This window comes from Sceloporus undulatus, chromosome 1, assembly GCF_019175285.1.
Source record: "Sceloporus undulatus isolate JIND9_A2432 ecotype Alabama chromosome 1, SceUnd_v1.1, whole genome shotgun sequence".
In the NCBI taxonomy this organism is placed as follows: domain Eukaryota; kingdom Metazoa; phylum Chordata; class Lepidosauria; order Squamata; family Phrynosomatidae; genus Sceloporus; species Sceloporus undulatus.
This window is the reverse complement of record NC_056522.1, coordinates 271,030,807-271,055,621: the sequence shown is the minus strand read 5'-3', so window position 1 is coordinate 271,055,621 and position 24,815 is coordinate 271,030,807. Positions and strand designations below refer to the sequence as shown.

The window sequence follows — 24,815 nt, the reverse complement described above, 5'->3', positions numbered from 1 at the left end:
AAATGCAGGAAATATGTTGATAATTAGGTTATGTGTGATCTCTCAGTGCAAGCAGGTATGGATGATGGCAATCTTTCTTGTAAAATGTACCCAGACTCTTCTGGGATTTGAAGGCCCATGACAGTATTTTGAGCTGATAGGAATTGCACAGTCCAAACTACTTGACATCTACCAGTGCTTGAGCACTTGAATTTGGAAACAGCTTAAGTTTCGAAAAAGTCTTTAAAAACAGTTCTACACTGGGTGTTTGAATAAGTCTCCTTAAATAGGGTAATTTTACTCATTGATTTCTATTGTGTTTATGATGTTTTCCATTTCTGTTTTATTTGAATTTGTGTTAACTTCATTGTGTTAGCTGCCTTGAGATTTCTGAAACAAAAGGGCAGGGTGTAACTGTCCAATTTATAATGACCTACTCCATATTATCAATCCCAGCAAATGTTGTTATTGCTGCCGGATCCTGAAGGAAGCCCAGCAAAATGTATTAATTGGTCAACAAAAGAAAGCACTGTTGTAAATATTAGATATTTTAATTTACTTCAGTATCAATACATAACATTTGTAGTTTCATTGTGGCCTCTAGTGGTTTGCCATCAGTATTGCAAAAGGTTCTGGCTAATCTGTTACATTGATCTTCTACTTTGAAGTGTCATAACAAAATGTCTTTACAAAAGTGATCTTTACACTTTGTAGTTGTTGTTTGCTAACATATGTCAACCCATTGAATGAGAGACCTCTACAAGCCCTGGCCATCAACAGCCCAGCTCTAGTATTAAAACTCAGGACTTCCTTAATTGAGTCAATCAATCTGCACTGTGGGCTTCCTCTTTGTAAGAGGAACCACTTTCCTCAGCATTAGCATCTTTTCCAATGAGTTATGCCATCTTGTGATGTGTCCAAAGTATGATAGCCTCGTGGCATTTTGGCTGCTAGTAAAAATTTAGGCTTGATTTGTTCTAGAACCCACTTATTTCTCTTTTTGGCAGCCCATGATATCTGCTAGAACTCTCTTCCCACACCACATTTCAAATGAATTGGTCATCTTCCTGTTAACTTCGTTTGCTATCCTGCTTTTCATAACCATATGAAGACATTAGAATACTATGGCATTGATCATCCTTCCATTGGTATTCATTTATATATCTATACATTTGAGGATCGTATGTAGTTCCTCATAGCTGCCAGACTCTATTTTGATTTATGATTGACCTAAGATGTAGCAACTATTTCAATGTTTTGATCATCTGCTTTTAATTTGAGGTCATTATCTGTGGTCATTATTTTTGGTTTTTTAATATTCACCTGTAACCCTGCTTTTCTTTGAACAACAGTTGTTCCATGTTTTCCCTGTTTTCTGCTAGTGCTGTGGAGTCATCTATATATCTTAAGCTGCTGCTGTTACTTTCCCAAATCTTCACACTTCCTGCCTCTGAATCTGCATCTTGTTTTATGCATGATATTTTCTTCATACCTTTACAGTAGGAAGAATATAAAACTTGAAGATTTTCTAGTGGTAATAAAATCAGTGGAACACCTCATTAGCAGAAACTGAGACAAGTATAGAAAAAAACAGATCTGAAAAATAAGGGATTATTTCTGTGTAATGAAAGTTTTGATCTTTAATATCTTTTAAAGGATTTATAATGTTAGTGAATACAATCATTTTATCAGAGACAGGAAGAACAGTGGAGCAGTCCAGGTTGTGATAGTCATCATACTAGAGGAGATATTTCATATTCTGTGATGTCCAACTTTTTATGACAGGTCAAGTGATTCAGGACTTCATGAAGACTGTAACATCTAGACTATGAAGTAAATTTTTCATGCCACATTTAGTTTTTAATACAAAGTGAAAGAGATGCTCGGAGGGCCCCATTCACAACTGAATGTTCCACATTGGGCCACACCTGTGAAGTAATTTGGTTCCAATCTAATATGGATCTCTCCTTTTTTGGAATTCATAACTTACTGTGTATTCATAGGATATTTCCCACCCTTCACTGTTAAATGAAGTTTGTTTCTTTAACATATTAAATGGCATCTCAGCCTCTCAGATAAAAACAACCTTTAAAAACAGATACATTTTCAAAAGACAGACTTAACACACGCACACACACAATTAAAACAGCTAAGGAAGAAAAGCCATATGAAACAATGCTGACTTGGCTGCCTGCTGAAAACTCAATAGAGAAGGAGACAGCTTGACTTCTCTTGGAAAAAAGTTCATGAACTGAGAGACAGATTTGAATGTGAGACACCACGTTTTCTAAGCTTAGCTATGTTCTTGTTTTGATTGTCTTGGGCTACTTTCAGAGGTCAAGTTTGTAGAACTTGTTCTGAAATATGATTTTTGAGGATAAAGCAGCAGTTGTAAAGTGTTGTTACATCATTAAATGTTTGATGATAATGGCAATGCTTTGCTAAGCACAATTTTTTATATTATCATGGCAATATAGTTGTTGCTGGGATAACAAAACAGCAATTGGTGGTATAATCCACAATATGAGGAACTGTATTAAAGGACCGTGGCATTAGGATGGTTGAGAACCACTTCTCTAAGGGAATACTTCCATTGCCTTCCCATCACAAGCAACAGGGTTGTTCTAAAATTTCTTCTGAGCTGGCAGCCTAGAGGGCTTTGGACACAACTATCCAGATATTTTTTGAAATATAGCTAATGATAGACAGATTATAGAAAATGTCATTCAGTGAATTGTAAACATAAGTAGTACATATAAAAACCTCCCAAACAAATTGAATCACCCACATAAGATAGCAAACAGTAGACAGTCATGTTAAAATTCAGATGGCCTCTATGTTTATAAACATTTCTATCCCTCCCAGTAGAGAAAGTGGTAATACACAGTATGCATAACTTTGTCCTGCATTTCTTTTCTCTCTCTTGTATATTTCTTTCCCCCTTTTAATTGTACATCTTCATGAGTCTTTATTTGAGTAAGTTTTAGCACCTTTTCTGGCTAAATACATTTTCTTAAGCTGAGATTTCATGTGCTTTTATTCAACTTGTTGGATTTCTGGATCAATAAGATAGAGTAGTTTGATCTACCCAGTGCTGATTAACATCATGGGAATACATGCTGAAGCTGTTCTCATAGTAAAGAGGTTTTTTGTTTGTTTGTTTTAGTTCTTTTAATTCCTTGGCTTCATGGAGCATTTTTTTATTGAGGTATAATGATGATGATGTTGTATGCTGTGACTCTAAGGCAAACCTATTGTGGGGTTTTCTTGGCGATTTGCCCATAGGCGATTTGCCAATCCCGTTCCCTGAGGCTGAGAGCATATGACTTGCCTGAGGTCACCCAGTGAGTTTCATGGTCAAGGAGGGATTCAGATTCTGGTCTCTTGGGTTGTTCTCCAATGCTCAAACCACTATGCCACTTTACAACAAAATCCACTGAAGAGCAATACCTTTATTGGGAAACCAAAATGCAGATAATACATCATGCAAGCTTTTGAAACTTCATTGGCTTCATCAGGCAAAGATTAAATCATACAGGAGAACAAAAGTGACAATGTTAGAGTCATAGGCTTACATTTTGTCTGAGATGTTATTTTGTCTTTTAAGATGGTCTAGAGTAGTGGTTCCCAACCTTTTTTTACATACGTACCCCTTGACTATAGCAAAGCCTTTGACTGTATAGATCATGGAATGTCCTTAAAGACATGGGAGTGCCAACACAACTGATAGACCTGATGAAGAATCTGTACTCAGGACAAGAGGCTACTGCCAGAACAGAACATGGAGAAAGAGAATGGTTCCCAACTGGCAAAGGGGTCAGACAAGGCTGCATCCTTTCACCCTATCTGTTCAACTTGTGTGCAGAACATATTATAAGAAAAGTAGGCTTGGACACAGAAGAAGGAGGAGTGAAAATAGGAGGAAGGAATATCAACAGATGTTACCATAGTACTAGCAGAAAACCCCCAAAGACCTGGAACACCTACTAAGGAAGATGAAAGAAGAAAATGTAAAGGCAGGCTTAATGTTGAACATAAAGAAAACCAAAATAATGACACCCAAATACTTTCACAAGTTCAACCTAGTCAATGAAGAATAGAAATAGTAAAAGAATTCCCATACTTGGGATCAAACATTGATGGAAATGGGGGCTGCAATCAGGTAATCAGAGGAAGATTAAGAACTAGAAAAGATTCTAAACAATTAGAAAAGATTCTAAAATGCAGATATATAATCATACAAGTCATTGTATTCCCTATTACCATGTATGGATGTGAGAGCTGGACAGTTAAGAAAGATGATAGGAAGAAAATCAATTCAATGTGGCTCACTCATTGTGGTGCTGAAAAAAAGTGCTGAGGATCCCATAGACAGCCAAAAGGACAAACAAATGGGTCTTAGAGCAGATCAAGCTGGAAACCTCTCTGAAAGCCAAGAAGACCAAACTGAGGCTGTTGTACTTTGGATACATCATGAGAAGGAAGGATTCACTGGAAAAGACAATAATGCTGGGACTCTATTAAGGAGGTCACAGGTATGAGGTTGCAGGAATTAAGCAGAGCAGTGGAGGACAGGGGATCTGGGGGATGTCTGATCCATAGGGTCGTCATGAGTTGAGATCGATTCGAAGGCAGTGAACAAACCCCTTGGCAGCACATTTCCATAAATTGTACACTTTATGCTAGTAAAATGTTTGTAATTAATATAGTTGCTGTTATTTCACATGTATATGTTGTAACTGTAAATAAGTACCATCCACTGGTTTAAAAGATGAAAACTTTGTTAGCTCTGTTGGCTAAAGATATGGGGAAAAGTCAAAATGAACTGCACCATAGTTGACATTAGGCTCCTATCCCAAGTATGTCAAATGGCAGACTTATTGTGAGGAGATATGGTGTGTGGCGGGTGTATCTTGGATGTGGGGAAATACTTTGGATGAGGTGGTGGGGAAATACTGTGGGGGAAATTGTGAGAAGTGGGGCAAGTCTTATAGAGAGAAATTTGGGGCTCAGAATTACTGTGCTGCTCAGAACTAGACTTAATGTTCAATGTGAGGTCTGACAAAAACAAAATAGAGTGCAACTTCTTCTTCCTTTGATCTATACACTATAGTCCAGTTGATGTAGCTTAGGTTTGCATTAGCCTTTTAGTCTGCTGCATTACATGTTGTCTCATGCTTAGCTTGTGGTCTCACGGCAGGTTTGAAACTGGGGAGTAAGGATCCTTCCTGTTTGTCATTTTCCAGGCTGGAGTCTTTTGTGTCAATGAGCATACAGGAGTCTTGAGATTTGGAAGTGGGGAGTAGATCCTTCTTGTTCTCAATTTCTGAAGCTCAAAAGTTTTGTGTCAGTGGGCATACAAGAGTCTCCAGCTTTGGGAATGGGGAGTAAGACAGAGCCTACTCCTTACTTTCAAAGCTGGAGACTCTTGCATGCTCACTGACACAAAAGGCCCCAGCTCTGGAAGGAGGGTGTTGTGTGCACATTGAGGCCGTGACCTCACGCTTTGGGAGGGGGGTTATTGGTATTGATTGTTTGTGCCCCTGACTCCCAAATCCTAAGGCTGCCATATGTACATTCACACAACAGCCTCTAAGTTTTACTTGGAAGCAGAAAGAATGGCTGTGAGGTGGTGGTGGCAAACTTGCAAATAGGGAGGGACAGCTGTACTTAAAGTGTTAAAATTAACTTGGAATCGACTCAGTCCAGAAATTCTGGAATATAGGGTGGGGCATAACTATATTTTTACTATTACATTATTGCTATATTATCATTATTATTATTACAACAACAAAAATGCATAGGACTGACCTGGATTTATTTTATTTAAAATATTTATACCTTACACTTCCACCAGCAAAACAAGAGCATTAACAAGGATAAAGCCATAAAATGGTCATTAATAACTGCTATTCTCTCTCTCTCTAAGCTTACCAGCAAGCTGAGGGATAACTATCAGTAACTACCCACAAGTGCAGCCAACCACACAGATATTTATGAAGAAGCCACTGCCTGCCAGCAATGGTGGAAAGCCACCATGAGGCACCACCACAAGCAAGACAAGTGCAGGCACGGGAGCCCTGGTGGCGCAGTGGTTAAATGCCTGTACTGCAGCCACTCACTCAAAAGCCATAAGATTGCAAGTTCAAGACCAGCAAAAAGGCTCAAGCTCGACTCAGGCTTGCATCCTTCTGAGGTCGCTAAAATGAGTACCCAGACTGTTGGGGGCAAATTAGCTTACAGTTGTAAACTGCTTAGACACTGCTTAAGCGGTATGAAGCGGCATATAAATGAAGCTTGTTTGTAAGTGCCACAGAGAGTTGCCCTTCCCGACCACCTTTTGTTTCTCTCTTTTGCTTCCATCCTTCACTCCACCAATCATCACCATTTCCCCCACTCCAGCCATGAGGGGGAAAGAGGTGGTGAGAATATGGAGGAGGAATGGGGAAGGCGGACTAGGAGAAGACAGCTGCCCAATTAATGGCACCGCATTGAGCTGGTGTTCTCCTCTTGTTTCATGGCTTTCAGACATGCACACTCACAGCAGCTCCTGTTTCTCAGCTTACTCCATTATTGATTATTCCACCATTACTAAAAAACATTGTCTACTCCTTATTGTCCTGCTGCATACCCCAGGTTGGGAACCACTGGTCTAGAGGGACACTGATGCAGGCAGAGACCATTCCCTTTCTTGGCTATGTGGGTACTGGGGATAAAGGGCAATAAAACACAGATAATAAAATTCCAGCTCCATTAACAACAGAAAAATAACTTCGCTTGAGATCCAGGCTGTCCTTGGATATCAAATAATGATATTTGTTACTCTTGCTTCAAGAGACTAGAATCTTTGTGAGCTGGTTGACAGCACTAAATCTCTAGCTGTAAATCAAGATACTTTGTGTTAACATGGCTGTGTTATCTATTAATATACATTAATAGTAAATATATGTACAGGTAAAGCACTGTAGATGTTTTAATACCACTTATTCTTTTGTCTTCATTTTTTTTTACAGATAAGAGTGGATGCTGTCTGTAAGTACCATTCTATCATGTTGTCCACATTTTACTGTTTTGATAGTTAATTACAAATTATGACTAGTAACATGCCTGTATAAATGCTCCTAAACCTCTGCAACCCATGGCCTGTCCCCCAAACCAGTCACACAATACCATTACTGCAGTTAACTTTTTACCTGAGGTTAAGTAGTGTTCAATAGCTTTCCAATATCAGAGTGTATGTTACCTTTAATATAAAATTGTTTACTTTTGTAGATCTGCAAAGATGTAATGTGCCTGATCTGACTGGCCCTGTCACAGGCTACAGTCTGTTCGTAGTATAATCTCCACACATTCTCAGTACCTGTAGAAAACCTAATCTTTTCATATTCCAAGCAACAGAAGGTGAATGAGAATGTGGCTCACTCATTTCACTCAGGACCCTACCCTTCCTTTTCTCTGCCATTTTGTGCATTGCATCCATTGTAAGTTAAGTCTAGTCTCTTGTCAACTCAGAGCCTGAACAGCACACACACACACACCAGCACTGTCATTCCTGTGCCATTCAGAAAAGTTTCTTCTTGTCCAAAGCTCATGTAAGGGACAAGATGTTTTTCCCATGCTTGATAATAATAATTAAGAAAAGAATATTGTATTATAATACTTACTTAGTAGTGGAAAGTCTAGTTACAACAAAGGACTGTAGCTATTGTCTCCTTTTTCCTGTATAGGTTCCAGTGAATGCAGTTCTATAAATGATGTACAAATATCAGCAACAGAAATTCAAATCCAATTGCCTAGCAACTTTATTATAAGTAATGTAACTTTTGCAAATGGAACAGAAGTGAAGATTCCACTAGGGAATAGTTCAATATCTGGACTTGATTCTGGCATAGAGTATATTATTTATTTTACAAATTCTACTGACACATGCTGCAGATCCATCACAACAAGTAAGTGATATGCTAGATGTTCAAAGAGACGTATGTGAATTCTGTACGATTTGTGAAGTGGTTCTGATAGGGGGAACTTTTCTTTTGTTAACATTTTAAATCAAGATAATGTTACTTGGGCTTCTCATACACAGGAGATTCAGTTGCAGCTGTATGGCCAGCATCTGACTTGCATAGACAGCTGCTCATACAAGCAGTCTAATTAGGATTTCAAAAGCATATTTCACTTGGGGGCAGGGGATCCTTGGGAAGTTCCCACAGGTGACATCTTTGCAGTTCATCCAACTGCAGGAAATTGGCTGGACATGTCCCTGCTGATCCCTCCACTCCCAGACAACATGTGTTGAAGTGTCTGTATAAGGTGGGCTTGAGGGGAATTTTTGTTGCTGTGCAATGACCAAGAAAGTGAGTTACAATGGTGCAAGTCTCATTTACACTATAATAATTCACCAACAGGCTGCTAGCCTTTTTTCAGGATATGTCAAGCACGTGTTGTAGCAGGCATCATCACAGAAGTACCTTCTGTGTTAAGGGAAAGAGTGAATACTATCTCTATTTTTATACATGCTTGGCTCAATTCCTTTTGGGGCATTATTCTGTCAGTTATACTTTTTATACAGTTGCATGAGGAGATACCAAGCATCTCCTTATGAAAGCAGTTTCCCATTTGATCATAGCCCACTGGTTTGTCTTAAGCCTTAAATGCTAGGCTGGCATGCAGACACAGCTCTGCTTCCCACCTGGAATGGCAACCAGAACATAATCAACTATTGAATAGGATTTCACCTTTTCTGTTTTAAAAACATTTTTAAAATGTACTTCCTATTTAGGAACACAGCTTTAGCTGAGTTTTTTTTAAAAAAAAATCTTAGTTAATCTGTTTAAATGTTGCAGCATTAAAACCCAGCCAGATTACCCTAACTGCTATGTAGCCAGATAGCTTTATTATGTGAGTTGCATTCCTTTCCTTTCTCTATCGTGTAAAATATAAAATTGCAATTCTAGGTTTTGTCTGCTTAGTGTTAAGACCCATTCGGTTTGATGACATTTATTCCCAGATCAGTTCTATCTAGAATTGCAGTCAGGCAGAACAAATTCTGACTTTTATCTCAGAGAGATCCAGAATCAAAGTTTCCAGGATTTGTTGTTGTTGTGTGCCTTCAGGTTGTTTCTGACTTATGGTGGCCTGAAACCTATCACAATTAATCTGTGCTAGCTCTAAGACTAGCATAGATTCCCAATCAGTTTCAGGGAATGGCTCAGGCCCAGGAAAGTTCAACAAGCCTCTCCCAGATTACCCTGACACAATTTTTTTGTGTATCTCTCTCCTCCACACCCCAGTTGTCAGGGAGGAAATTACTACAGAGGTGGATAGGAGCTGGATAGAGAGGATCTGAAGCAAGATTACCCAATCCAAGGCTAGACCTTTTTCTCCACGTAGAAGTTAGAAGGAATAATGCAGTCTGTAATATGACTGCTGAAAGATACCCCACTAGGCAATAAAAGAATTTTCAGGGTTTACTCAGAATGGTGCCAACCTATATAATCCCATTCACTGTTGCTTGTCAGTGCTTCTTGATGCGTTCCCATCCAAATACTTTCCTAGCTTTTAAATGGAAAGGTGACACCTTTTATCTTGCTTGCAGTGTGAGTGTCTTGCTTGCAGTGTGGATTGTGGCATTAGATGTGGATAAGTCCATCCCCCTCATATCCCCTTGATATGTTTCTAGATTCTCACAAGCGACAATATCACAGTATACTGTTATAGTGCTATTATTCCACTTAAATTGATATTGTGGGTTCCTATATAGTCCTGGGAGAGGCATTTACAATTCTCAGCCAGAGATGTCTTAGGCCTCACTAAACTATAAATCCCGTAATTCCATAGGAGGCAGCCATTGCAGTTACTGGAATAATAGTGCTATAACAGTGTGGTGTGTTATTGTATAAAGTCATTTTCTTTTTCTCATCCAGTTGTTAACTGGCTTGAAACAACTTTGATTTATGGTAACCCTATGAATGAGAGAGAGAGACCTCCAAGGCACCTATCATCAATAGGCTCAGGTCTTGAAGACTCAGGGCTGTGACTTCTTTGACTGAGTATTCATCTGGAATGTGGTCTTCCTCTTTTCCTACTCCCCTCTACCTTACCAAGCACCATTGCCTTTTCTAATGTATTCCCATTCCTAATGTCTGATTTTTGTACATTTATCCTCTGACACAGAAACTGGCCTGTTTGCCCAGTGTAATATTGAAGGACACTTTTGATAGAGGATATATGCCACCAACATTTTGTGCTTGGCACTGCATGATTAGCAAAACATTTCATCGATCTTTTTAAAAGTGAGACAATAAGAAGTACCACCAGCTTTTGACACATTTGGTCATTCTGTGTCAGAGTCCTCGTCTCTGAAGTGGTTTTTTTTAAATATTCCATCCTGATTGATTAATTTCTCCATTCTGCTTTTAAAACTATAATACTGCTAATAAATTCTTCTCATGATTACCCTTTAATTTAATTTCACAATTTAAAAAAAATCTGTAGTCTGTATTTTTAGTACCATTAATTCATAGCAAAAGAAAAATACTATTTAGTTGATTAATAATTGTACAACATAAGATTTCTTTCATACATTACTTTGTTTCTTTACCAGAACATGTAAAATTAAAATTGCATTTCCAGTGTACTTTAGATACCTTTCAATGTTTATATTAAATATGAAAATGTGTAGAACTGGAACACAACTAGAATACCCCTTTTTTAATCATAACTCATTTCTGATAGCACCATCTCAAAATGAGAAATTTTACTTTAATAATACAGATATAACCCCTTTCCCTCATTTTTTGAACAGAACCCAGTCCAGTTTCTGACATCCACATTGAAAACCTTAATGCCTCAACAGTGAGTTTAACTTGGAAAAATGATGACCTACATGCATCTAAGTACATATATTTAGTACAAATAGAGGGAAATGGGACTTCTTGGAATAAATCTTTTGATACCGCCAATGCTATAATTAGCAACTTGGAGCCTGGCACATTGTACACATTCAGCATCTTTCCAGTAGCAGCTGATAATAATACTGTAGGAGAGGCAAGCAATACCACTGCTTATACAAGTAAGTAAATTAAAGTAAGAGATCTGCTGGGTTTGGATTACCATGTTCACCAAAAAGGTATATTCTGGTTTCTCAATATGAAAACAAACAAAAAACTTGGGATATGAAGTCTGTAATATACTAGAGCACTGTAGCTTTTCTGCACCTTATTATTTATTTAATTATTTAAAGATTCTGTGCATTTTTTTTTCCTTTTAACCCTCAGTTAATGTATATTCCATGTCATTTTGATATCTCAGACTTAGTGTTAGAGACCCCTTTCCCGCACACAACAGATGACTCATGAATGAGTTACATATAGCAGCGATGGGAAAATGTAGCTGCTGGTCTGAATGCAGCCATCTGATCCCTCCCCCAAACCTTTTTTTTAAAATGTTGAAAAAGAATGTCTGGATTATTTGTTGTTGTTGCTGTTGCTGCTTCTGCTGTGTTGTTGGCTTCTTCTTCTCCTCCTCCTGTGCTCAAAATGTCCCTATGCCTAGGAATCATGGGGTTGCAGTTTTTGCCTCAGTCCCCCCTGCAGATGTTTCATGCCCAGGAGAGACCTTTTTTCTAATCTGAACATCCTGGTTAGCAAAAGATCTCTCATAAGCCTAAAACAGCTTGGCAGGGGCAAAAATGTAGTGAAATTGTCACCCCATTATCATTGAGCAAATTTTTTTCAGCATAAAACAGTTTCAAACAGCACTAAATGGGGGAGCAGTGGGGCAATGACAGGGGAGCAACCTTCGAAGACATCATGGGGTCAGTACAACTTCCCAATCCATGTCAGCCCCCCCCCCCAATCATTTGGCTTTGGCGCTGACAGCGGAATGACAAAACTGGTTTGAAACTCTAATGTGAGCCTGATTTCTCCATGCCCAGCCAAAATCTCAACACTATCAGTGTGTTGTCTCATAAAACTTTATTGATTGATTGATTGATTGATTGCAACTATATTCCACGTTTCTCCCTAAAGTGCTGACTTGGGGGAGGTACACATAAGGAAATGCTTAAGACAGATGATGGAAATATTTTGAATATTAACAACATCACCTGTATATTTGTTATTGTGATGAAAATTTTTATATTTGAAGAAAATGTTAACTAACCAAATGGTAATAATGTTGTACCTGCTTCATGAGACTTGGTACAGCACTAATTTAATATTGTGGCAACTTTTTCATTCACACACAATGCTAACCTCTTTTCTCTTTCCAAAACAGAACCCAGTCCTGTATTTGATCTTCATATTGCAAATACCACTAATACCACAATAGCTTTGAAGTGGAATAATAATGATTCAAATGCTTCTAGTTACATGTACCAAGTACAAATTGAAGGAGACATTCCTACCAGGATGACATCTTCTAATACCACCAGTATTGTATTTAAGAACCTAAAACCTGGAACATCATACACATTCAAAATCTATCCAGTAGCAGCTGATAATAAAACTTTTGGAGACCTTGAAGAGATTATTGTTTTTACAAGTAAGTATCAACTGCTATTCTAAGGTATACTGCACACATTACTGGGGGTAGTATGCATATTAGTAGTCATTGATAACCTGTATCTAGCAGTCATTTTAAAAATCACCTTTTAAATTTTACATTTGCAGCCATCACTGCTTTAGAATATTTCATAGTTTAAATAGGTGCTGTGTGCAATACTTCCTTCTATCTGTCCTAAATCTCTGATTTCTCAGCTTCATTTGATAACATCAGCTTTTATCAGGGGCTGGTAGGGAGGTGTCTGACTTTTCCCACATCATGCATCATTTTATGCATTTCTGTCCTCATTGTTTTGTTTTCAAAACTAAATAGGTCTTTTCCTCATTGGGCAGCTGCCCTGTTTACTTGATTATTTGTGTCCCCCTTTCTGGTTTTTTTTTTTTCCAACACTTTTTTGAGGTACGGTGGTTAGAACTGAACACTTTATTGCACCAGAATGTTATACAAAGACATTCCATCATTGGCAGTTTTATTTCTGACGTCTTTCCTAAAAAAGAAAGAGAATTTGCCCCTTTCACAACAGCTATACATTGAGTTAGGCATGCTACAGACCAGTGCTTTGTGCTGGCCTGGCGCTGAAAGTAGGGCTCGAAAGAGCAGAGCATGTGCACACTCTCAAGCCTTACTGTGCACCGCTTTTTACACAGGGCGTGTAAATGGTGCCATGCACGAGGAGCATCATGAGGGTGTGACATGACCTTTATAGTGCTCCTGTAGCACCAGCAAAAGAAGCTCCTTTTCGCGGCTTCTTTTCCAAGTGGGTTGGAGGCTTGGTGTCCGGTTGCTGCATCCCCAACCCCACACATCCAGGGGCGCCACAGAGCTGCTCCTTTTGGGCTGCCTCAAAGTGTTCATTATACTGACTACTCTAATGCCAGGATCTCTATCCTGCTCAGTCAGTTCTACCTCTCTAGTGCATATGTCAAGGATTGAGCTCTCCAAAAGTTGATAAACCACTACTCCCACTATGCTTCACTATTGACCATGCTGGTCAAGTTTGGTGGGTGATTGAGTTTAACAACATATAGAGGGCCACAGGTCTTCCAGTCCCCATGTTTTAGAAAGATTGATCCACAAGTCAAAACAGGCTTCATGCCCCTGCTGTATTGGATCTCACACAGTCAGGAGAGTGCTGCATGGGTAGGCACAAGTGTATATATGCCCTGCTCCCAAGGCAGTTTATTTGGATCCCTTGCTGAATCAATATTTTCCTTGTATTTGGGATGGCATATGCCTTGCAGTCTTTTCTGCTGCACGTGAAATTTTGTGGAATGCAGCATTTCAGCTATCAAGTATACCAACAGAGGTATCCATAGGAAGCTGAGCTCAGTTTACGTCCATTCAGTTTTAATGGGGATTCTGAAATGGTAGCAAATGAATTATTCTGTGTGATAAATAAACCAAAATATATCTTTTAAAGCAGTCTTTCTAGGAAAGTGTTAATAATGACAACTTTGCAAAATATACTCTTTTGATGTACAGGAAATAAGAGGTGGTAGTATTTGAACATATTAAAAGCTTCTCTAATCTAATTTTACAAAGCTGAGCTCCAAAGTGAAAATCAGCAGTTTATCTATATGCTCTCTCTTTCCAAATATAGTCATTACCTCCTCCAAATTATGATTCTGTCATTGTAACAATTATAGGCACCAGCTTGAAGCAATATTGCCATGGTTTCTTAGAACAACTATTATCTCAGGAAGTTCCCATACCTTCTTAGATACAGCTTGTTTCTCCCTCAGTATGAATGAAAAGATTATTTCCTTTAATTATTAAAATAGCATAGTAATGAACCTGAGTAATGAACTGTGTTTTTTAACTTTCATAACAAACAAGGTGACCGGTGTGTAAGGGCGTAGTGTATGAACTTGGGTTTTGTGAAGCTAAGCTAGTCTGGGTCTGGGCAGTGTCTGGATGGAAGAAAGCTCTGAATAGTATTTTGAATTCTGACATAGCTGTGTAGAATATAATAAATAAGAATTGTCTGATAATTCTGTAATAATCATTAGAATGCTTTCTAGCTTTTCTATTTTGGTTATCTGGACTGATATTTGTTGGATCTTATATTCCACTCCGAAATCAATTGAAGATTTTCCTTGTTGAGCTGCACAAATACAACTTTGGGTATAATTCATGTTGGTTCCAGCAAACAAATAAGTCTAGAAGCCCCTATAGATAGGGAAAGGCTTCTGGGGTGGGGGTAGGGAAGGGCTCTGAACAGTTTGTTTTGTTTTGTTTTTCAGTTTCTGTCCTGTTACTTTGGAAATTGTATTTAAGTATATTTTTCTTGGGAAAGTGCCCATAGCTTTCATCAGATTTTCAAAGTTCTCTGTGCAAAGTTATAAAAAATAAAAAGAGTAAAACAACAAGTATGCAAAAAATTATTTTTATTTGGTCTATATTTTGAAATTTTGTGAGTGAGTTTTACTACCTTGGAAATGAAACAGGGCATTTTAATATTCTTTAAAAATCAGCAATTCTTAACCTATGGTCCACGGATCCCCAGGGGCCAGGATATCCTCATGGGATTTGTAAAGGCTTGAAGAAATGTTATCAGCCCTCAGGTGAAAGGCTAGAAAGTCGTGGAACTGCGGGGGGGGGGGGGAGAAGAGAAGGAAGGTGGATGGGAGAAGACAGCTGACAGTGCCACCCACTTCATACGGCTTTTTGCAATTTGGGCACAACTGGTAAGAGGACTGGCCAGGAAGGCAGGCATCCAGACCACTTTCTGTGGACTTTTCTGTTGAAAATACTGTGGCATGGTCAATCCTGACTTTGGCATTCAGTGTTATACAGTGCGCCCGCGCCATATGCGGCCTTGAGCATACGCGCTCAAGCCGCGGTGCGCGCGCAGGGCGGAAGGGGCGGCGCGTCCCATTCAATTGAATGGGCATGTGCGCCTGTTGCGGCCCGCGCGCAGCCACGCCACCGCGCTCAAGCCGCCGCGCACGAGCCCTATTGTTTCCAATGGGGCTCGAGCATAGGCGGAATTCGCCTTACACGGAGGGATCCGGAACGGATCCCCTGCGTAAGGCGAGGGCGCACTGTATTTTTACACTTGAAGATCTTAATCTATTTTTTCAATAGATGCCCTTCCAACTCCTAATTTTCTGATTTCTTGACTATAGTCATCTTTTTGATTTATGGCCAGATGAAGGTATACACAGTATTTGACCTTTTCTATATCTTTGTGGCTTGACAGACCACCCAGAAAAGGCGGCTTGTAGCCTCCCATTTTTATGCTGCAAGAAAGCCTCACCAATCAAATGGCGCAGCCTCTGTCAAGACTAAAAAGAACCCACTGAAAACAGGTTATTTTTAGTCCACGCGCGGGGCAACATTGTTGTGCTATTTGTACACCGATGATACATTTGTACACCATTGTTGTGCTGATGTACACTGATGATACACGCATGGCGCGGCGATATGTGGACGCTGCAGCACGCCTGCATCATCATGCCATGTGAACGGGGCTGAGCCATGATGTGCCGGCAGTGCGTGGTAGGGCTCAGGAGTGTGCAGATGAGCCACACACCAGAGCCCTAAAATCGGTGCCAGACCGCCACTTTCTGGCAGTCTGTGCCAGACCTTTGTTATCCATTTTAAAGTTATATGAGCTTATCTATCTGTGGTCATTATTTTTGTTTTCTTAATGTTGAAATATAACTTTGATTTTGCATTTTCCTCCTTGACTGTCTTCAATAGCTGAAATGCCATTTATATCTGTTCTGCCAATGCATCTAAAATTGAGAAATTTACTTCCATTGAAACAGACATATCCCTTTCCCCTCTCTTAAATAGAACCCAATCCAGTTTCTTATCTCCATGTTGAAAATATCAGCACTACTACAGTAACTTTAAAGTGGAACAACAGTGATCCAAATGCTTCTAACTACACTTACCAAATACAAATAGAAGGAAATGGTACTTCCAGAAATGAATCTTCTAATACTACCAGTATAGTAGTTTGGAACCTGGAACCTGGAACACCATACACATTCAGAATCTATCCAGTTGTATCTGATAATAACACTGTGGGAGATTTGGAGGAGACAACCATTTATACAAGTAAGTATATTCAGATATGTGGTTTTTGTACTACAGAGTCACTAGAAGGCAAAGGAGGAATTATTCCACAGGACAGAAGGCAGGCAAGGGCCCAGAGGGCCATCGAACCAAGTTATTATCAAGATTTCTCAGAAATACAGGGTCTTGAGGAGAAGTTCAGATCCAAAAGTTAACATTATACATGAGCACAGTGGAGCAATCCCAAGGCAGGCAGGGTACAGGAGCAAGGTATTAGCTGGTATTCGGCAATCAGTAGTACAGGAGGTCAGGTCAGGAAGCAAACTGACTTGTTCCAAAAATGAACAGAGTTCAGCTGAAAGCCTGTGTTGCTAGATTGTACCAAGGTACAAATGGTTCTTTACTCCTGAGAAGCCTCTTACTTCTGATAAAATTCCTAACTTCCAAGGAGCCTGGTTATTGATGCATATACCAGTCTGTACCAATATCTGATATCAGGATTCCCTGGTATTTCATCTTCTTCTCACCCCTACTGCCCCTCAGTTATTTTTTAGAAATATCTGATGCTCTGAAGCAGTCAGCAGTTGAAGGATCTCTTATATTTCTGGTATCTGATCCCTGTCCCCAAGCTGCTCTAATGTTAATGCATTATTTACATTTCTAGCTGGCAGATTTTTATCCCAAGTAATCTTTATATGTGTATTATTTTATTTTGATGCTGGTCTTTGACCGTAATAAAGAATGTCTTCTTCTTTCAATGCAGAAAGACAAATGTTAGTTTGAGTCCCTTGTATATGGTTGGGAGGCTTTGTTCTTTATCTGCCAGTTTCTGTGGAAGGGATACAGTATTGTTCTCCCATTGACTTTTGTCTCTTAGCACAAATACATGAGCTGCTGAGGATATGGTCCAACCTGGCTTTGTATGGTTGCCATTCCTTGTTTAGCTTAGAATGTAGCAGTCAAATCCTGGCCTTTCAAAACAGTTAACAAATTCCAGCAAAAACATTTTTACTGCATACTTTTTATATTTTTTTCATATTTAATGCCCTACCTTTACTCCAGTTAGTTCAGACCCACTCATAGCAGACTGAATTACAAATTAAGTTACGTTTCCTCTAGCCCAGTTTCAGGGTCCTTGAATTGATGGAATATTCTCCCACATGAACCTTCATGTAGGCCAACACTACTACAGTCGGCCCTTCTTATACACGGATTTCCTATACACGGATTCAAGCATACACGGTTTGAAAATGTTCAAAAAAAGTATAAATTTCAAATATCAAACCTTGATTTTTCATTTTTTATAAGGAACACCATTTTGCTATGTCATTATATTGAATGGGACTTGAGTATACACGGATTTTGTTATACACGGGGGATCTTGGAACCAAACCCCAGCGTATAACAAGGGCCCACTGTATTGTGAATATAGGCTTACATTTAAATGTAACTATATTTTAAAAAAAGAAGAAGAAGAATGATCAGGAGCTTTCTTGAAGATTGTACTGTAAATAATTGTAACAATAATAAACAAACAAACTTGTATAGTCATGGCTGCAGGGAATGTGAATACGAATCAGTTACAGATGTGTAACTCTAGGATACTGCCGTTCTTGTCCACAATTGGTGGTGTGAAGAGGAATTGTGACAAGAATTCTATTTCTGATTCACACTGGAGATTGTTGAAGGGAGGGGGCAGAAACATCAGTCTGCTGCATCCTGATCAAAAGGTGAAAAAATCTCCATTGGCTCACAAAATTTGCTGCCCAGTGAAAAAGGATTGGAGGGGTCAGGCCAGGAGATGCTACTTATGTGTACTTAACAGAGGGATGAAACAGATTGACCAAAGAGGGTGGATTGAAGCTGCCCTGGAGCTGTTCAGTCCAGAGGTGTGGCAAGCACACGTGGCCCCAATCCGCCCTGCTGCCAGCACAAATAATGGAAAAGAGCCGTTCCATTTTAGGCTGGTTTTGGGCTGCCATCGGTGGTTCAGTGCAACCCAGGGCGGCTTCTGGGCACTCTGAGGGCATGCGCCGTCAAAACACCATGTCCCCAAAGGGGCTGGAAACCACCCCCTTGTGATTGCCCAGCATGATGTCTGGGTATCTTGGGGATGTGTGTCATCCAAATGCCACGCCCCCAAGTTGTTTGAAGCTGCCCCCTAGTGATCACATAGGGGCAGCTTCAAACAACTCTGGGTACATGGTGTTTTGATGCCCTGGGGTTGTACCATCAAAATGCCACACCCCCAAGTCGCCCGGAAACCGGTTTTTCCAGGCTGTCTGTTCAGCCTCTTTGTGGCTGATCTATGATCTTGGCCCCTATCTTTGTTAAAATATTTTTCCAAAACTATATCAAAAAATGTTAGGGTAGTGTATAGTAATAACAGTTTACACCATTTAAAATAATTTAAAACTTCTTTCCTTGCTACATTTGGAGGACAACAGCTGACAGAGGAGAATGTTTTTTGTTAAAAATTGAGACTGAATTTATATCAGTCTACTTACCCATTAACTTTAATTGTCAATTGTGTAAAAAGTTGTTTGCCCTTTGGTAAGTAAAGTAGGAAAGTGTGTGCAACATAAGTGAAAATGGCTACTTGTAAGACACATTTACCATGTTGAAAATATTGTATGCATCAAGAAAATATTAGCTAACCACATTATTTTCTAATGAATCTGTGTTAGGACCAAATCACAGGGCGATAATACTTTAATTCATGAACTCTTTCTTAATCAGGGCCCAATCCAGTTTCTGACATCCACTTTGATAACATCAGCAGCACAGCAGTGAATTTAATATGGAAAAATGGTGACCTACATGCTTCTAATTACACTTACCTTGTACAAGTACAAGGAAATGGTAATGCCTGGAATGAATCTTTTGATACCACCACTGCAGTAATTCAGAACTTGAAACCTGGAATATTCTACACATTCAAGATCTATCCAGTAGCAGGTGATAAAACTGTAGGAGAACCAAGCAATATAACTGCTAATACAAGTAAGTAAATCGAATTAAATGATGTGCTAAATTCAGATTGTGATTTTTTTTCCCTTACCACAGAGGTATTTTGGGATATCCTCAGTGTAATCTTTCTGTTCACAAAGTTTGTAATTTGCTAGAGAACTACAGTGGCCCCTCTGGACTTGCGGGGGATACATTCCTGCTCCCTCCTCCTGCGAATCCAAAATTTCTCCAATATTCAAGTCCCATTGTCCCGAATGGCAAGCTGCCATTGGGAACAATGGGACTTCTTCCCCCCTCCCCCCCCCCCCCCCCCGGTGCCAGGGCCTGTAAGCCGCACCAGCCACATGGAGGCTAGCTTTCCCAGCAGCACTCAGGCCCTGGCGTGCACACACACTGCCCCCGAAATCGCAGCCAATTGACATATTGCGTGCCCATTTGCTGCAGTGGAGGGGGTGGGGTGTGCACACACTGAACCCCGAGTGCTGCTGGAAAAGTGAGTCCCCATGTGGCTGACATGGATGACAGGCCCCAGTGGCCCTAGTGCCGGGGGCAAAAAGGAAGGGAGGGAGGTCTTGCCATCTGTGAATGATCAAAACCATGAATGACAGGTCCGTGGATACCGAGGGACGAGTTTATACATTTTCTGCACACTTGGAAATACTAAAATAATTTGCATGTTATTTTAATAAAAGGGAATTACTGTTAGATTCTATTATTATATTCATTCTGGTTTCTTCCATCTCAAACCTTTCAGATTTATTTTTATTTGCTTTTTTCTTTTACAACATTTAGTACCACCCAGTAGCAGAGATTCTTGTATGGATTACAACTAAAAGAGAAAAAATTGTTAAAAAGCAAAACTTTAAGGCCTAAATATAGCATAAAAATTAACAGGAAATAACCAAGTAACTCATAGTACCACCAGAAATCAAATAACTCATAGGATCAAATAATGCAAAGCCCCACCAGAAATTAAGCACTGAAGTCTTAAGCACTAAAAATGTGAGAAGTTCTATAGATATCACACACACAAAAATTAATTTTAAAGATGAAATATTAAAACATGTGGGGAAGTGTTTTCATCACATGATGCCAAAATAGAGCAGATTTTAAGAATCAAGGTAATCTCTCAAGAGAGCATTGTACAGCTAGTACAGGTTGAGTTCCTCTATCCAAAATATTTGGGACAAGAAGTGTTTCAGATTTTGGTGGGTTTTTTTATTTATTTATTTATTTATTTATTTATTTATTTATTTATTTATTTGGAATATGCATAAAGAGATATCTTGGAGATGGGATGCAAGTCTAAACACATAATTCCATTTATAGTTTTTTGTGGGTTTTTCGGGCTATGTGGCCATGTTCTATAAGAGTTTATTCCTGATGTTTTGCCAGCATCTGTGGCTGGCATCTTCAGAGGAATTCCATTTATGTTTATATGCACCTTATATACATAGCCTGAAGGTAAATTTATATACAAGAATTTAATAATTTTGTGCATTAAACAAAGTTTGTGTACATTGAACCATTAGAAAGCAAAGGTGTCACCGTGTCAGCCACCCATCTGGACAATTTTGGATTTCCAAAAAGGGATATTCAGTCTATACTAATGTACAGTCATCTTTCCACATCTGCGGATTCAAGTATTCATGGCTTAAAAATATTTTAAAATATATAAATTCCAAGAAGCAAACCTTGATTTTGCCATTTCATGTAAGGGACACCTGTCATTTAATGGGACTTGAGCATCCACAGATTTTGTTATCCATGGGGGGGGGGGGGGGTCCTGGAACCAAACCCCAACAGATACCAAGGGTCCACTGTAATGAAAATAAACAACAACGATGCACGCCCTGACGCTGCCCTGACACCATCGTCATACTGTCCACCTGACCGCACAGCGGGCAGTGTATAGCGCTCCTATTTTTAATTGGGCCTAGAAATGTACTGGAAGCCAATGCAGATGACAGAGCACTGGCTCAATATGATCACACCACCCAGTCTTTATTGAGCATTTGCTTGCCCTATTTAGGACGAACTGAAGTTTTCAGGTTGCTTTGAAAAGATTTCCATTTACAACTGATTGCACTAGGCTACCAGAGTGTAGATAGCTGTAGCAAGGCTATCTCGATCCACATGGGGCAGTAGTTGGTGTGTGTGTGGTCACAACACCCATGAGCTGTATCTCTGTTCTGCCTGGTTTGAGACTCATTTTGTTAGCCCCCATCCAGGCTGATTTAGAACACTATAATCCCCACCTGGATTCAACAAAAAAGTGACTTGAGAATGGTTTGAAAGCCACAACTGACGATAGCTCTTATCTCCAGATAACCTCACCCAGTGGTTTCATGTAAATCAGGGATGGGAATCATGCAGCTCTCCATGTTGGAATCATGTTGGACTCCAACTACCAGCATTCCTATCAACTGACTGTGCTAGCTAGAGCAAATGGGAACTATGTTCCAAGAATATCTGGAGGACCACATGATTCCTGCTGTAATGTAAATGCTAAATAATATGAAGGAGAAAATAGATCCCCGTAGCATCCCAAAAATACAAAGGGCTAGAATAATAATCCAGTAGAACCAGTGTGGTGTATTCTCAGTTTAGCTACTGGGTGACCAAGGACAAGTCACATAGGCGGTTTACAGACCGCCAAATAGTACGTCATCAATACGTACTAGGGTTAGGAAGGGGCGGTGCTTCCACACACCCCTAACCCTAGTACGTATTGAATACGTACAAGATGGCGGCGCCCTGTTCATACGGGCGCCGCCATCTTTACTTATCGGACGCTGAGCGTCCGTACGCGTCGCGGGCGTTGTGACGTAGTGAGTGCGCCCCTGGCGCCTCACTACGTCGCAAACGCGACTTAAAAAGAAGCTCCATTTTGGAGCTTCTTTTTCGGTCCGCGCGGGAGTCGGGCCGTGTGAAGGCTCCGGCTCCCCCGCGGACCTACTGGCGGCGGCGGCAGACGGTCTGTACCCCGCCATAGTCTCAGCCATGGGGGAAGGCAATGACAAACTTCCTCTGTACAAATCTTACCAAGAAAATCCGATTGTAGGTTTGCTTTAGGGTTGCCCTAACTTGGAAACAATTTGAAGGCACACGGCAGCAACAACAGAATAATAATCTACCTACAGGAATCCACTTAGAACCATAGCAAAATATTCCTGCAGATATCCTCCACTGCCTAGCCAGAAGAATACCATGGTTAATTGTATCAAGAGCTTCTAAGAGTATAAGCCAATCTCATTGCATCATTAACTTCTAAGAATCCAAGCCAATTTGGCCAAGCCATTCAGCACAGTCTTAATTCTTCTCTTCTCCTTTCAAGAAATGTTAGTTTTTAATCCAGTCCCAGTTGGAAAATTTGATTCCAGTTTATTTTCCTTCATATTTTCTTGGATTTTGTGTTCCTTTTACCATATTCATATATATACGATACTTGGGCAAGTTACATTCTTTTAGCCTTAGAAGAAGACAATGACAAACTCCTTTTGAACAAATCTTGCCAAGAAAACCCCGAGATAAGAGTCTCCTTAGCAGAATTGCCATAAATTGGAAGTGACTGGAAAGCATGCAACAACAATAATTAAAAATGTCATCAGATTTTTTGTGCTGAAAAGTATTCAAAGACAATATTAGCTAACTAAATGACAGCAACACTTTATTTGTTCAAAGAGTTTTGGTGCTTCACAAATTTAAATTGTGACAAGCTTTTCATCTTTTGGACAGAACTGTTTTTTTATCTCTACTAAACAGAACCCAGTCCAGTTTTTGACATCTATACTGAAAATGTCAGAACTAATTCAGTAACATTAAAATGGAATAATAGTGATCCAGATGCTTCTAACTACACTTACCGGATAAAAATAGAAGGAAATGGCACTTCCAAGAATGAATTTTCTACTACCAGTAGTTTGCTAATTAGCAGCCTGGAACCTGGAACATTGTATAAACTCATCATCTATCCAGTAGCAGCAGACAATAGCACTGTTGGAGATCCAAATGATACAACTGTTTATACAAGTGAGTAAACTATGACAATGGGAATTAGCAGTCACTGCATTTCTGTACTCTAAAGGTAAATCCTATATATTCAGATTAAGGAGAATATGCCAGTTCAGATAGATCAATGAGTCTCTGAATAATTAAGGAAATTTTAATATTAAAAATTATATGGTTATTTCTCTATCTTGTGTACAGGTATGGTATTTTGGATATTTTAAAAACAAGGAGTATGGATCTATTTAGACAGGGCTGGATCAATTGTGGTCCTCACATATACCCTTGCCAGCATCGCTGAGGCTGAGGAATTGCAGCCCAGCAACATCTGGAAGGCCACAGGTTGCCTATTCCTGGTTCAGTTATGGCATAGGAACACAAGCATAACAGCCGTGTTGTTTAGATAAAGGTTTCTCTCATCCAGTATCCTGTACATCACATTAGCCAGCCATATGCTTCCACAAAACCTATAAGCAGCGTTTATAGGTAATACTCCTTCCCTTTTATTCTTCCTTCAGCTTTTCTGCAGTCCCTTTATCATTCAGCAACTGTCCTACTTGTTTGACTAGTGTTATTAAAGTTCTGTTGTTGCTGCAGGGTCTCCTCCCCTGATGCCAAGGTCTCTGAGGGAACTCTGGGAAGGCGTTTTAAAGGGTCCTTCACCCACAGATGCCCAGGTAGTCACCTCTGCTGCTGGGCTGCTGTTGCTGCACGTTCTTCTTAGTTGCCCCCTCTATATAGAGACCCGTGCATTCTATATAACTCCTATTGTCAAGTATTTACCCGGAAGGGAGAATAAATTTTATATTAAATATTTTTAGCAGACCAAAATGAAGATGTAACTAGCAAAGTCGCTAAATTTCTTGCAGCTGCTATTACCCTTCGGAGAGGCTATTTAAAACAGATTCAGTGAACTCTGGAAGTCTAATTATGGCTGATATTGTTATTGCAGACACCATGAAATTTGCTGTATGAAATTTTATCTTATATAAACTGATTGACGAGGCTTGCCTATATAGTTATAGGATGGTCTATAGGTTTTTTTTATACTATTCTATTATTTTTATCAATTTCTGTTATTGATATGCAGACTATTCTAAAGAGATTATTTGAAACATTTTTACAACTTTTTAAAATACACTACAAGTTGACACATGTTAGAGTTTCTATGACTGTATAAGTGGTTATTATTGTATTGTATTTTATGTATGCCATTATAGAGAGAGAGAGAGAGAGAGAGAGAGAGAGATAGATAGTTCCTTTTTTGG

The 24,815-nt window shown here is 39.5% G+C and overlaps 1 protein-coding gene across 3 annotated transcripts in view; it reads left to right on the top strand.

Annotated features, from left to right (window-relative positions):
- The window catches only part of PTPRJ (protein tyrosine phosphatase receptor type J), a 132,517-nt gene that overhangs the window by 68,408 nt on the left and 39,294 nt on the right, over window positions 1-24,815 (top strand). For 2 of the 3 annotated variants that reach the window (XR_006101612.1, XM_042447039.1), the window contains exons 2-8: window positions 6,993-7,011; window positions 7,707-7,928; window positions 10,784-11,050; window positions 12,256-12,522; window positions 16,345-16,611; window positions 19,309-19,572; window positions 23,305-23,571. Coding sequence is in view for 2 of the 3 variants with exons in the window: in XM_042447039.1 (XP_042302973.1) it covers window positions 6,993-7,011; window positions 7,707-7,928; window positions 10,784-11,050; window positions 12,256-12,522; window positions 16,345-16,611; window positions 19,309-19,572; window positions 23,305-23,571 (1,573 nt within the window). In the remaining variant the exon portion in view is untranslated. The remainder of the gene's footprint in view (window positions 1-6,992; window positions 7,012-7,706; window positions 7,929-10,783; window positions 11,051-12,255; window positions 12,523-16,344; window positions 16,612-19,308; window positions 19,573-23,304; window positions 23,572-24,815) is intronic. The other variant, XM_042447040.1, reaches the window with a different exon arrangement.